Source organism: Grammomys surdaster, unplaced genomic scaffold (genome assembly GCF_004785775.1).
Source record: "Grammomys surdaster isolate TR1022 unplaced genomic scaffold, NIH_TR_1.0 125429, whole genome shotgun sequence".
Taxonomy (NCBI): domain Eukaryota; kingdom Metazoa; phylum Chordata; class Mammalia; order Rodentia; family Muridae; genus Grammomys; species Grammomys surdaster.
Genome location: NW_021620296.1, coordinates 764,188 through 778,448, shown reverse-complemented (window position 1 = coordinate 778,448; position 14,261 = coordinate 764,188). Strand labels below are relative to the sequence as shown.

Below are 14,261 nucleotides of genomic sequence, written 5' to 3'. Positions count from 1 at the left end.
GCTGCAAGGAAGGGGCACTGTGGGGGGCCGTGCCTACAGTTGCAGACATGGGCAGGAGATGTGCCAGCCACTACCTCGAGGCCCAGAAAAGTGACCTGAAGGAAGGCATCAAAGGATATGAAGTGGCGGGGTGGGGGCAGGGCAAAGACTGGGCACTGGGAAGCCGCCGGCATGTGTCCTTGCTTTTAGAGGACTAAGAAAACAGGGTCCCAGCTCGCTAGCAGTCTGGACAGATCGTGTGGGGAACCCTCAGCCTCATGGACCCTTGTCCAACCCCCTACTCACCGCTGTCGGGGATGTGGCGCACGATGTTTCCGGCGACCCCCAGTTCCTCCACGTGGCATGGTCGCAGAGGGCGCCCCACTCTGGCCTCCTGGGGGTCGCGGCGGCGGAATAGGCGCCACATGACAGGAGGCACAGGTCGGAGCGTGGGGACGCTCCGGGGCGCTTCCGGAAGCCTGAGAACCTGGAGCAGGGCGGCAGCGGGGCCCAATGATGCTGGCGCGGGGGCCAGGGTCGTCGAGGGCAGCAAGAGCAGAAGGAGGAGGTGGTCGCAAAAACGGTGGCAGACAGGGAGCATTTTCCTCCCAGGCGGTGTCCAAAAGAGTCAGCGGAGCCCACTGTGTCCAGGACCAGTGGGCTGGTGACCGTAGGTCGGGGGTGCTTTGAGGTCCTGGAGGGGGCGTGTCCGGACCCCACTGATCCAGAGGGCAGGACTGGGAGGCGGTCCCAAGGTGGGTGGTCGAGAACTGATGTGAAAGGCGGAGCTGCGGGCAGCCAGAGTCCCTGGAGAAGGGTGGCATCTTAGGGCGTGGCCACTGTCCTGGGGGCGAGGCCATGCCGCCAAAGGCGGGGTCAGGCTTCCAAGGGTGGGAACAGACCTCCAGGGACTGGGTTGAGTCTCCAGGGGCGGGGCCAGTATCCCAGGTAGGATGAGACAGAGTCCTGGATGGCGGGAGTTGAGGACAGACTCAGAAGAGCTTGTCCTTAACGAGGCCATTCCTCAGCGGCTTCCTGGGGGCCAGAAGTAGAGACAGATTAGTCCGGGAAGCTCATGCTTCTCTCTCCCTGTTGAATATCCTCCTCCCCTACTTCCACCTCCACAAGGGCCCTCTTCCCTCCCCAGACAGGTAGCATTGACTAGGGTCCCTGCCAAACAGCACTCGCTCCCTGGTTCCCACCCAGACCGTCCCTGCCATGGCGCTTCGCTACGTCCCTCCTCTACCCACAAACTCCCTTCCGGGCACTCAGAATCTCTGGCAAAGTTTGAAAGGTTCCCCCAGTGCTGGGGGTGGAAGGCAGACCTCGGCTGCACTCTATGGTGGAGCTGCACCCTGAGACCCAGTTATGAGAAGTTTTAGGCTTTCTTTTTTGAGATGGGATCCCGCTTTGTGGACCTGGCTAACCTGGAGCTCCTTTTGTAGAACAGGTTGACCTCAGACTCAGAGATGCACCTTTCTCTGCCTCTGCTTCACCTGTGCTGGTAGTAAAGGCATAGACCACCGTACCAGACACTAGAGTTTCTAACTAATACAGTAAATTTCATTCTCCCTGTCACTCAGAGAATGGCAACCTGATTGGTCAAGCAATTCTTGCAGGAGGTATTGGCCAGACTGAGGTTCCCTTAAGAAGGGAAAAGCCCAGCAGTTTCTGCCTCTACCCTTCCCAGCCTTCAGTAGTCAGCTCGTGAGGGACGGGCACAGGGAGCTATAGTTGGCAGGGGTCCCTGGTATCCCTCATCTCTGTGCAGTTTGTGCTTTGAGGGGATGCCACGAACTTCCTTAAATGAGGCAGAGCAGGTGGCTCCAGGGAAAGAGGTCAGGCCCTCAGGGCCCGAGGTGCTGCTGCATTCCCAAGCATTACTCTGTATGTGAGTTCTGTAGCAAGCAGGCCTTCCAGCCTCATACAAGGTTAAGTGTCTCTCAACCCCGTTCTCTTAAGCCTTGTGGAAACCTCTAGAATGTTCTAGAAGCTTCCTTAATATGTCCTCACCATCTCTCTACAGACCTCACATTAAACATGTCACTTTAAGGGCTGGGTGGTGGTAGTTGACACTTGGGAGACAGAGGCAGATGAATCTGAGTTGGAGGCCAGCCTGGTCTACAGAGTAACATAGTGAATTCCAGGACAGCCAGGGATATACAGAGAAACCCTGTCTTGAAAAACAAAACAAGCTGGGCAGTGGTGGTGCACACCTTTAATCCCAGCGCTTGGGAGGCAGAGGCAGGCAGATTTCTGAGTTCGAGGCCAGCCTGGTCTACAGAGTGAGTTCCAGGACAGCCTGGGCTATACAGAGAAACCCTGTCTCGAAAAAACAAAAAAAAACAAAAAAACAAAAAAAAAAGAAAAGAAAAAAGAAAAAACAAAAAGATATCACTTCAAGTCAACACACCCCAAATGAACCCCTCCCCCACTTTGAACTCCATCTAGACAAACAGCAGTTTAAGCCATAAGCCTGAGTTCACTCATTCTTTGGTCTAATGCTTTCCCAAGCCAGCTGCTTCAGTGGCCCTTTGACTTTGAGGTTTTTGCCTACATCAGAGCAAGACAGACTGGCTGTCCCTCCAGCAGGCTCACTCAGCCCTCATCCTCTGGCTCAGTTTTCACACTCAGAGCAGCAGTACACACCCGTCCTGGGCCCCTGCATTCATTCGGCACCCTGTATACCTGAACACTTGGTCCTCAGTTGGTGCCACTGTGTGGGAAGAATTAAAAGCTGCAGCTTTTCTAGAGACAGCATGTCCTGGAAGCTAGCGGTCACTGCTTTAGGCCTCACCCGACCTCGAGTTTGTGCTTTCTGTTGAATGCCTGCAGCTCCTCAGGACATGAGCTTTTGCTGTGGCTACCGTGGGGCTTGCTGCCATCTAGCCACAGTGACAAACACGAAGACCAGCGACTCTTATCAGGGCTGTAAAATCTTTTGAGCTACAGAGATGAGGTTTTGTGAGGGCTAAAGTTACGTTTTAAGTTGAAATTACTGTGCTTAAGAAACCTACAAAACAGTGATGCGTCTAACCTGTAAGCCCCACTTGCCATATGCTTGCCCTCAGTGGATGAAGGGAGGAAGTGTGTAGCCTAATGGGTTTTGTCTTATAAGCACCTAGGTAACCTAATTCAGCACTATTCTCTGGGAATCCCAGGTATGGACCTGACCAGTGTCTGTCATCCTGGCCAGAACAGAATAAAGCTTGCTTCAAATTTGGTTCAAAAATTGTGGTAGTGGTCTTATTCTTGCCTGATGGGATTATCACTTTCTGGTCAGTGGGGGCTGAGAATCAACTGCGACTGAGACCAGCATCATTGAGGTGAAGTCTTCCTAAGACTGTTTCCTCAGGGTCAGGACACAAGAGCTGTGGTCCAGAGGGGGTCACCTTCCTTGTCAGCTGCAAGAGTCTCACGTGTGGTGCTGGTTTGAAGGCATGAGAGGGTCACTGGTGAAGGTGGCGATGCCAGCATGTTGGAGAGTCCTTGCCATGGGATGGCAAGCAGAGTGGAGCCAACAGGAGCTGTGTGCTGTGTACGGCAAAGTCCACAGGCTGCAGCTGCCCGAGCCCTTTGGAGTCCAGAAGATCTTGAGTGAGTCCCAGATGTGTGACATTGAGGTTCAGATTTCATTTACACCACTGGAATTTGGTTTTGGTCCACTTTGATTGTGTGTGTGTCCTGGTTCTTCCAATTTGAAGTAAGGAATTTATAGGAGTCCACAATTAAGAAACTTCAAATAAATTTAAGAGTGGTTGAACTTTTTTTTTTTTTTTTTTTTTTGGTTTTTTGAGACAGGGTTTCTCTGTGTAGCCCTGGCTGTCCTGGAACTCACTCTGTAGACTAGGCTGGCCTCGAACTCAGAAATCTGCCTGTCTCTGCCTCCCAAGTGCTGGGATTAAAGGCATGTGCCACCACTGCCCGGCGTGGTTGAACTTTTAAATGATGAAGTTTTTTGTTTTTATTAATTTATTTTTCCTAGACAGGGTTTTTCTGTGCAGCCCTGTCTACCTTGGGGATCACACACACCAGGCTGGCCTCAAACTCACAGAAATTCACCTGCCTCTGGCTCCTGAGTGCTGGAATTAAAGGTGTATACCACCACCACTTGACTTGTTTGCTTTTTGAGAAAAACTCTCACTAAGTATCCTTATCAGGCTTGGGACTCAGTGTGTGGACCAGCCTGGCTGTGAAGTCACAGAGATCTACCTGACTCTGACTTCTGGCTGGGATTAAAGGCATGTGCCACCATGCCTAGTGTTAAAAAAAATTAAACACTTGGACTGTGTTTAATATAACTTGTAAAAGTTGGACTGTGTTTTATATAATCCTAACATTAACATTAGTTAACATTAACATGAGATATTGGGGAGAAAAAGAAAGGAAAGGTTATGGTTTACTACTGATGTGTTTGTGTGTCCAGCTGGCAAATGGTCCATTGTCAAGTTAACACAAACTGAGGTCATTGGGAAGAAGGAACCTCAACTGAGAATAGACCTCCATCTGATTAACCTGTAGGCAAGTCTGGAACATTTTGTTGATTAATTGATCAATGTGAAAGACCTCAGCCCACTGTAGGTGGGTCCACCCTTGGACAGGTGGCTCTGGGTGCTATAAGAAGGATGCCTGAAGGTGGTGGCACACACCTTTAATCTCAGCACTAAGGTGGCAGAGGCAGGCAGATCTCTGTGAGTCCAAGGCCTGGTCTACAGAGCAAATTCCAGGACAGCCAGAGCTACACATAAAACCCTGTCTCGAAAAACCAATGGGAGAAAAAAAGAAAGGAAGAAAGAAAAGAGGGAGGAAGGGAAGGAGGGAAGGAAGGAGAGAAGGAGGGAAGGAGAGAAGGAGGGAAGGAGAGAGGGAGAGAGGGAGGGAAGGAAGGAAAGAAGGAAGGAAAAAAGGAAGGAAAAAAGGAAGGAAGGAAGGAAGGAAGGAAGGAAGGAAGGAAGGAAGGAAGGAAGGAAGAAGGCTGAGTGGGCAATGAGGGCTAGCCAAAAAGATCTCTGCTTTGGCTTCCTGCACTGACTTCTCTCTATGCTCAGCTGTGATTGGGATGTATAACTCAAACCCTCCCTCCTCCCAGTTGCTTTTGGTCAATGTTTTATCACAGGAGCAGGAAGTAGACTAAGGCACTCACTATGCCCTGGTGCTAGCTCTGGCCTCAACAACTTCTTCTGCAGCCCCAGAGGTAGCAGGGCTGAGATGCTTCTATTTGTGTGTATAGGTCTTTTCTTGAAAAGCAGTTTCTCTGTAGTTGACGCTGTCCTGGAACTGAAGGAGATCCTCCTTCCCCAGCCTCCTGAGTGCTAGGGTCAGTAGTGGGTTAGTAGTGGATGGCATCAGCCCCACTCCATTCCCTTCTCAAGAATTTAGAACCACGCACTGCTTAAGAGCAGCGACTGCTCTTCCAGAGAACTCAGGTTCAAATCCCAGCATCTACACTGTGACTCATAAAGGTCTGTAATTCCAGTACCAGGGGGTCAGAGGCTCTCTTGGAACCTCTGTGGGAGTCAGGTGCACAAGTGACACACTGACACACATGCAGAGAAGCATCCAAATACACAAAATAAGTGGACAAATAACTTTTTAAAAGAACTTAGGTCCAGGGTCTAGAGCACTGGTTCTCAACCCATAGGAGTTATATATCAGAGGTCCTGGATATCAAATGTTTACATTACCATTCATAACAGTACCAAAATGACAGTTATGAAGTAGAAATGAAACAATTTTATGGTTGGGGTCACCACAACATGAGGAACTGTTATTAAAGGGCCACAGCACTGGGAAAGTTGAAGACCACTGAGGAAGGGTGGCTCAGTGGTTAAGAGCACTGACTACTCTCTTTTCCTCCTCCTCTTCTTCCTCCTCTTCCTCTTTTTCCTCCTTTCCTCCTTCTCCTCTTCCTCTTATTCTACTTTTTCAGACAGGGTTTCTCTGTATATCCCTGGCTGTCCTGGAACTCACTCTGTAGACCAGGCTGGCCTCGAACTCAGAAATCTACCTGCCTCTGCCTCCCAAGTACTGGGATTAACGGCGTGTACCACCACTGCCCAGCTCTCTCCTTCTTTACCTTCTGCCTCATGGTATCTGAGCTAACACATCCCAAGGTCTGGCTGGTTTGCACCTTCTGGAACTTTCTACAGCCTCCTGCCCTTGCTTCTGCTTAATGCTAATCATACTGTCTCAGGAGTCTGCATGCAAAGCCTGTTTGTCTGCCCAGATTAGGGTTGGTGAGGTCCCCTGCTTGAGCCAAGCCCAGACTCCAAGCTAACAGAGCCAGGTAGACAGTGTTTTTGCGTTCTCCTGAGCCCTGTGCTTGCTGTGTTTGCTGTGCTTTGGGAGCTGGAGCTCACGGCTGGGCCTGACCCAGCCTCTTGCACGCTCCTTGGGCCTGGCAAGCAGCTCTCAGCCCTGACAGGCTTCTCTGGTTCATTCCCAGATGTTACATTTCTGGCTACATAGCCAAGCCTCTGCTTCAGGTTCTTTCCTTGAGGGCTGCCAGCATTCTCAGGAGCCACACCAGAAGAGCCACACCTGAAAGAAGGAGCTAGGGCCTGAGGCTCCGCCTCACTCACTCATCTTTGCAGGGCGTGGCCGTCTGAGCTTCCAGAGCGTCATATTCCCTCAAGTCTTCCAGCTCACGCATCTGACCAGTCAGCACCTTGGCTGCGAAAGCCACAATGTACTGTGGGAAGAAAAAGGCACCCATGAAATCCTGTGGCTGCCACAGGCCCTTTGCACCTGCACACGGGCCCCTCGCAGGCCTGAGAGTGACCGGGAGGGCGGGACTCACCAGGAACCAATAGATGTTCATGACTGTGAGGAGCAGCAGCAGAGTGTTGAAGAAAAAGTAGTACGGAATGTCGGGCACGGACTGCAGGCTGGAGTGGCAGGTGGCATACAGAACCTTGAGCGGGAACCAGTAGAGGCGGAACCAGAACCTGGAGGGAGGGGCCGTCAGGAAGACTGGGTGAGGAACAGCAGGCTCCCCTCTTCTGCCAGCTCCTCCCTGCCGCCCTCAGCATCCATTTGTCACTCACTCCCAGGGTCCCCTGACCCACTTCTGTTTCTTTCTCAGGGCCTTGGCCTGGCAGCCCCACCACGCCAGGCCCTGCCCTTTTCCTGCTTGGACAGGCCTTTCTGGACTAGACTTTCTGGACTTACCAATCAGCCTCTCCCCCTGGACTATTCTATGGCCCTATCTTCTACCAACCACAGACCCCAACCATTCATGCCTCGACCCCCAATAAGCCACGCCCCCTCTTTCCTTGTTTTGCCCACAATCCAACAAGGCACACCCCTCCTGTCTGGCCTTACCTATCCACTGAGCCACAACACTCTCCTGTCTGGCCCACCCCTCTCACCAGCAGAAGCAGAAGCTGAGGCAACCCAGGTTGGCCACCAGTCCGTGCAGGCGATGGTAGGCCCCACCCCTGGCCTTGAAGTAAATGTTGAGTTTGGTGAACTCCAGCTGTACATCACTGACATCATGGAGGAAGAACACGAGGAGGCCGACATTGTGATACCTGCAGAGTGGGGACAATCACACCAAGACTGCAGTGCCAGGGCCATGTGCCCAGGCCCACATGGTGGGCTTTCGTTGTTGTTTGATTGTGTGTATATAACTGTGTATCTGTGGGCAGCACCTGCAGAGCCCAGGAGAGGGTATCAGATTCCTGGAACACTGTCCTGGGAACTGAGGCCGGAAAGATGGTTCAGTCTGGTTCCTGAAACCCACATGGGGGCTCACAAACACCTGTAACCCCAGTTCCAGGGGATCCCACACTATGCAGACAAAACTCCCATAAACACAAAAAAGCAAACCCCAAAAGAACAGTTCACACGCTGTTAACCATGAGCCCCGGCTGGAGCCTCTCTTACTCTTACTGTGTTATCTATGTCTGTGTGGGGTGCGCATGCCAGGGACCGCGGTGGGCAGTGTCGTCAGTGCCCTGAAGCAGAGTCACAGGCGAGCCACCATGTGGACAAGGACCGGAAACTTATGTCCCTGAGAGGACAGTGCTCTTAGCTGTGGGCCGTTTCTCGGCTCCCCTTCTTTGAGTCAGGTGTCACTGTCACAGCTCTTGATGTCCTTGAATGCACAGCCTCACCTATCTTGGCCCGCACCCAGCTTAGCCTCCATTCTGTTAGAGACAGAGTGTTGTGGTGTAGCTCGGGCCTGGAGCTCTGGTCTCGGTCCCTGAGAAGGTGGGAACGCGGGGGCTCTCGAACTTCAGGAGATCTGCTCTGTCTCTGGATCCCCTTTGAGTCAGACCCTTGCTGTATGTCTGGGTGGAAGTCGTCATACAGGTGGGCGGCGAGATGGCTCAGTGGGTAAAGCCACTGCCACCAAACCTGACACCTGAGTTCAATTTCCAGGACGCACGTGGTAGAAAAATCAAATCCTGAAAGACCTCCACGCCACCTCCCAAATAAATAAATGTGAAAGGAGTTTTTGAAAAGGGTGTCACACAGGCTTAGGCCCAAGGGAGCAGAGAGTGGGGATAGGTCCCTAGCCCCTCTCCAGGCCTCACACACCCCTGAGCCTCGCTTTCACACTAGCCCTAGCCGGCCTCTGTTACCTGCCCGCTCTCTCCTGATGAACTCACCGGAAGGCATAGGAAGAGGCGATGAGGAGTAGGGTGACCACGTGATGCACCAGCATGACCACCGAGTCCTTGCGCCAGCTGTCCATGTACATGGTGGCATAGACCGAATGGCAGTAGAAACTTCCCTGCAGCAGGTAGGCGACCGCTATGTCCCAGGGCACGGCCATGCCTGACCTCCAGTCTAGGGAGAGTCACCAGCACAGTCAGGGCCTCTGTGTCCCCTGAGACTTCCCCACACAGCCTCACGGCATGTGCTCAGCATGGGGAGGCTGTGAGTCTATTCATCCAGAAGGTTATTTATTGTGAACGTGTGTGTGCACCTGCCTGTCACAGGATCCTGTGGGGAGGTTAGAGGACAGGGTTTCCACTCTTTCCACTCTGTGGGTTCCCAGGGATCAACTCAGGTCATCAGGCTCAGCAGCCAGCACCTTACCCAGGTGAGCCATCTCACCAGCCTTTGCCTGTGTTTGAGTCAGAGTCAGGATCTCATGTAGGCTGAGCTCACTTCAAAAATCTCTATGTCGCAGAGAGGATGATCTTGAACTCATAATCCTCCTGCCTCCACTCCCTGAGTGCTGGGATGCTGTGTGTGTGGAGGTAGCCTGATTGAAACGGACAGGACCGAGGGCCTCTGGGCAGGCTCTACCACCTCAGCTCCAGCCCCATGTTGTTAGCATATGTTGTTGTTGTTGCTGTTGTGTGAAAATCATTAGGTAGCCCAGGCTGGCCTGAGAACTCATAGCAATGCTCCTGCCTCAGTCTGAAATGACAAGTATGTGCCATCATGCCTGGCCATATTTCTCCAGGCCCACCCTGCAGACAGAGCGGCCTCCTGTATGATGCCTGGTCCAGTGGCCTCACTTGTGCTGGGTGGGTCTCATACAGAGGACCCTGCCTGTAGACTATGTCCCCCACTTCAGCCTTCCCATGCCTCTAGGCATATCAGTCCCCACTCAGGCGTTTGTCTCCCTCCCTGGTAAGCCCTGTACCACCCACTGCTCCCCACTTGTGCCTCTCGCCTATCACCATGCTCTGTCCCCAAGGTCCTTTTGAATCTGTCTGGGCCTTTGTGGCACCTGTGTCCCCCGCTCAGGCAGCCAAGCAATAGAGTCACTGAAGGACTCATTAGGGCTAGCAAGACAGCCCCACAGGCAAAGATGCTTGCTTCAAATGCCTGGCAACCAGAATCCTGGCCACAGAGCCCACAGAAGGTAGAAGAGAGAGGTGACTCTCCAGAGTTGACCTCTGACCTCCAGCCAGCACTGGGCCTGACGCAGAAGCACAGTAAAGTTTGAGACCATCGTAGGCTGCATGAGACCCTGTACAAAATTCCAAAAAGTTCCACAGGAAGGCTCAGTGGGTAATGGCACTTGTCACCAAACCAGATGGCCTGGCTTTCATTTCAGGGCTCCACTTGACGGGAGAGAGAACCAATTCCCAAAACCTTCATGCACATGTGTCCCTCCCACATTGATAGAAACAGATATTTTTTTTAAAAGAGGGAGACAAACCCCCCACAGTTCCCGTCTTCCAGCAAGTCCCTAGTCCTCACACTGTGCCTACCTGCACTGCCCCACTTGGCACACTTTAGCCAAAGTCACCTTCAGTAGGGTCCCTGTCCCTGTTAATATATCCACAGGCCACCTCCCTGAACTGTCCCCTTGGTACTTCTTGCTATGAACAGCCTGGATGTCCCCTGGAGGGTTTGGGAGCCTCCTCCTGACTGTGTCTAGCACAAGCCGACCTGGTACACCACGCTTCGGCCTGGGGCAGAGGCTCAGGGGTAGAGTCCCTGCCTTGAACTGACCAGTGAGTGGCTATGGGCGTGACTCAGGAGTAAAGAGTAGAGGGACAGCTTAGAATCCCTCAGTGATGTGTGATCATGATCAGCTGTGACATGCTGCCCAGTATACAGGAGTCTCTTTGGTTTCATCTTCAGAAAAAAATCCACAAAAACCTGTGGATGTACAGTAAATGCACAACACCCTGTCTCAAGCATGGGCCAACCATGGGTCTGTCAGCTACCCACAACAGTGCACGTCTTTCATCCTAGCACTCTAGGGAGCAGAAGCAGGCAGATCTCTGTGAGTTTATGGGTAGCCTGGCTACATAGTGAGTTCTAGGACAGTCAGGGCTACACAGGAAGACCTTGTTTCAAACAAAACAACAAAACAGGACCATGTGCCTACCTGCACTGCCTCACTTTGCACACTTCAGCCAAAGTAACCTTCAGTAGGGTCCCTGTCCCTCCACCTACCTGCTCCTGGGCACCAGTTATCCTTTCTTGAATTACCTACATAAAAGCACATTGAATGCAACTAACGCCACTCCTTTTTGAACTCAAATTTGCACCTTGAATTCTAGCAGTTAGGGGGCTGAGGCAGTAGCATCCCCAATTTTGGGCCATTCTGGACTCCATAGGAAAAAAATTGCATGGTACTTTCCATGTGGAGAAAGTCACCTAAGGTCCTAGTTGTGTACCACCAGAAAGAGTCCTCTCAGCCTATCCCTGTCCCCCTCAGAAAGCATGTCTCTGCACCTCCTAGATCACTGATAATTCCTATGGTAGGAGCCCCTCCCACTTTGTACATTTTTACACCTACAGATCTCCACCCTTATCCATCTCTGAAGCTGAAATTCTAGCCAAGAGTTGAGTCTTCACAGAATCATCCTATAACACCCCAGGGCCTTTGCACAGGCCCTTGCAGCACTGCCTCTGATGGAAGCCCTCTTCTGACCACTCTACTTCCAGGGGTCCATAGCCAGTCTTGTCTTGTGGGGTTGGCCTGATATCAAGACTTTCCTTGAAATATCTCATTAGGCCCCCTCCACGAGGAGCAGGGGTGGGTGGGGTGGAGAATGTATACACCTGTCCATGAGTGCATGACACGGTGTACATGTGGAGGTCAGAGAACAACTTTTTAAGAGTTAGTTCTTCCTTTCCACCATGTGGGTCCCAAGGATAGAACTTGGGTTGTCAGGGTAGCCTGTACTACCTTGACAGACTCCACAGAGTTCTTTGCACTGGTCCCACAGGATTCTTACCATAGAAGACAGAGGGCGGGTCATGGAAGAAAGGGTAACTGGTGCCCAGGAGCAGGTACGCGCAGTAGCTCCAACAGGCCAAGTAGAACAGAAGTTTCCAGGCGCTCTCAGGTAGCCTGGCGGCATCTCTAGGCTGCAGATGACACCGCTTGGCCAGGGGCTGTGGGGACATGGTGGGGAATGGTTATTACTGGGGAGCCTGAGGCTCCTCCATTGGGCAAAGGGAGGCCCACTCAGTAGGCTCAGTAGGCTCGGTGGCATTGAGAAGGCTGGGCCTCTGTGCCCATATCATCTAGGGTAACCAGAGCCTCTGTGTCAGCCCATAAGGGCTAAACTTAGCACCCAGCTGTCCTGTGTGGCCTGGAGAAAGGAGAGGGAAGGGGAGAGGAGAGGGAAGGGGAGAGGGCAGGGTGCGGTAACACACTCAGGCTTTAGGCAATGGAGCCCAGGGAATCTGGGGGCTTAGGTCCTAGCAGGGAATGGGGGTGTGTCAGGGAGGGAGATAGGAGGATGACCTGACTGTTGTAGGAAAATACCTTAGGGGACAGGAAAACTTGAAAACACCAATGCTCCACCACCCTGGGAGGAAGACAGGAAGGGAAATTGAGTATGAGAGAGCACCTAGGAGGGAAAGCTGGGGGACCAAAGACTGTGAAGATGGAGTCTACTAAGAGAAACGGGGTGGTGTTAGGGGGAGAAGGGGGAGGGGACAAAGGTGAAAGGGAATCATGTGGTGGTGCTGCAACCTGACTTTGGGGACACAGAGATGCCACAGGAGAGTGTGCCCTGAATTAGAAGGTGCATTATCCCAGCACTTGGGAAGTTGAGGCAGGAGGATTGCTATGAGTTTCACCAACCTGGGCTTCAGAGTGAAAGACTGTCTCAAAAACTACAAAAGACAGTTAGAATAGGCAGACTAGAGTCAGGGAAGGCTCCAGCACCCTGGGGATGGAGCTCCAAAGCTGAACACCAAACCCAGCCCCCTTCCTCTGAAGGCTGAGGGGGCCCAAGGAGCACAGAGCACTCTGCAGTTGTCATGGAGACAGCCAGAGCCCAGCTCCTGTAACCCCTAGCAACCAGGCTGCTGCCAAGTTGAGCTTGGATAGTGGGACAGCCCCTCCACCCCTTTCTAAGGAAGGGTGAGGGTGGAACTGAGGTGGCATCAGGCCGCCTCAAGACCTCCAGCATCCCAGCTGGGCGCCAAGAGGGTGTCTGGGCCAAGGCAGATGGGGACCATGGCTGCACGGCGCCTGCGCCTCGGCCCTTCTCACTCTTGCCTCGACTTCTCCCCAGCAGCTGGGTGCTGAAGTTGATCCCTCCAGTGGGTGACACCAGGCAGGGTGGGCTCTGGAGCTGGACAACACCCTGTCTTGACCTAACAAGGAACAGCCTTTTCCCACCAGAAGAGAAAGGCCCCTTTGTTGGCACAATGCTCTCTGTCCCTGCACCCCCCTGCCACTTTCAGTTAGACGGGGATGGGATGTCCCCAGCTAGTCCCCTGGGGAGTATCCACCATGGTACTGGCCCAAATGGCACAAAGACCCCCTCACCCCAGGAGAGGTAAAGAATAGGCTCACAGGGCCAATGTCATCAGTACAATCACTACAGGGTCAATCTTCAGACCTGGGCGGTGGCCTTCCTAGTTGCCAGAAAGGGAACATTTTGACTATCACCCCATGGGGGCGGCAGAATCCATCCTTGACACAGACAGGGTCATTTCCAAGGTTGAGCCCCTCTGCTGCCCCATGACACGCAAGTCTGTGCCATCACTAGTTGGGGGTGATGTGGACCCCAGACAGGGGCGGAGCCTCGACTGTACAGACTGGGTGTAGGCTCAGCAGCTCCCCGTGACGCAGGGCACGGGTGACCTCTGTATATCTCGAGGCCTCTTGGTCCAGGATGTAGGCTCTTTGATCCCCAAGCTGAGCCTCAGGAAGGGCCCCAGGTCCGTCCTCCGGTCCGCAACAGCCCAGAGGTTGTATGGCGCAAATAACCTAGATTCTATCGAAACGACCCAGGACAGGGTGTGGATCTTGTTTCCCTGGACCCAGAACATCCCACGCTATATTGGACACCAAATCCATCACAGCGTCACCCCAATTCAGCCACACCCCCGCACCCAACCCGCGCAAAGGGTCTCGCGATAGCCTGAGGCCCCAACATCCTGGGCATCTCCAGATCCAAGCCCCCCATTTCCCAGCCACCACCATGGACATAGGAATAAGTGAGGAGAGGCCCCACTCACTCTCCCATATGCAGTTCTCAGGGGTCCCCAGGTCTTACTGACCCGAAAGATGTGCGTGGTGGCTGCCGAGCGCAACGCTGTCCACCCCAGAGCGCAGAGCACGGCTAGCAGCAGCTCGGGTGCAGCCAGGTGCGCGTGCTCCGCCAGGCCGCGGCGCGCCAGTCCCCAGCCGCAGTCCCCGCAGCCCCGTACTGCCGCCAGCGCTGAGGCCCAGCTTCGTTGCAACATCTGTGCGTAACTCGGCATGGGCTCTGGCGCCTCGAGCCCGGTGGTCGTCGCCGCAGCAGCCATGCTATCCGCTCGTCCGCCGTCTCCGCTGCTGCCTGCACCCGTCCCAGTTGCTGCGCGTCCTCGCGTCAAGCGCGCTGCAGCCAGGC

The 14,261-nt window shown here is 53.3% G+C and overlaps 2 protein-coding genes across 2 annotated transcripts in view; both read right to left on the bottom strand.

Moving 5' to 3' along the window:
- Positions 1 to 14,261, bottom strand: part of Gdf1 (growth differentiation factor 1) — a 15,276-nt gene extending 1,015 nt beyond the window's left edge. Inside the window, exons 1-7 of the mRNA XM_028786078.1 lie at positions 13,927 to 14,261; positions 11,640 to 11,799; positions 8,595 to 8,775; positions 7,350 to 7,511; positions 6,779 to 6,926; positions 6,561 to 6,670; positions 286 to 1,014 (exon numbers count right to left, since the gene is read on the bottom strand). Coding sequence (XP_028641911.1) covers positions 286 to 580 — 295 coding nt within the window. The 5' untranslated portion in view covers positions 581 to 1,014; positions 6,561 to 6,670; positions 6,779 to 6,926; ... (2 more) ...; positions 11,640 to 11,799; positions 13,927 to 14,261. The remainder of the gene's footprint in view (positions 1 to 285; positions 1,015 to 6,560; positions 6,671 to 6,778; positions 6,927 to 7,349; positions 7,512 to 8,594; positions 8,776 to 11,639; positions 11,800 to 13,926) is intronic.
- Cers1 (ceramide synthase 1) lies at positions 912 to 14,175 on the bottom strand. The gene is made up of 7 exons (XM_028786079.1): positions 13,927 to 14,175; positions 11,640 to 11,799; positions 8,595 to 8,775; positions 7,350 to 7,511; positions 6,779 to 6,926; positions 6,561 to 6,670; positions 912 to 1,014 (listed from the first exon to the last, which is right to left on the bottom strand). The coding sequence occupies exons 1-7, from the start codon at positions 14,173 to 14,175 to the stop codon at positions 972 to 974; spliced, it is 1,053 nt and encodes a 350-aa protein (XP_028641912.1). The 3' UTR covers positions 912 to 971.

What these genes read in the sequence shown, in the direction of transcription:
- Cers1 (XM_028786079.1), bottom strand. Translation starts at nt 14,175, where the DNA reads ATGGCTGCTGCGGCGACGACCACCGGGCTCGAGGCGCCAGAGCCCATG. An exon ending in CCCGCCCTCTGTCTTCTATG is followed by an intron (nt 8,776 to 11,639) that starts GTAAGAATCCTG and finishes GACTCTCCCTAG; the next exon opens with ACTGGAGGTCAGGCATGGCC. An exon ending in TGAACATCTATTGGTTCCTG is followed by an intron (nt 6,671 to 6,778) that starts GTGAGTCCCGCC and finishes TTCTTCCCACAG; the next exon opens with TACATTGTGGCTTTCGCAGC.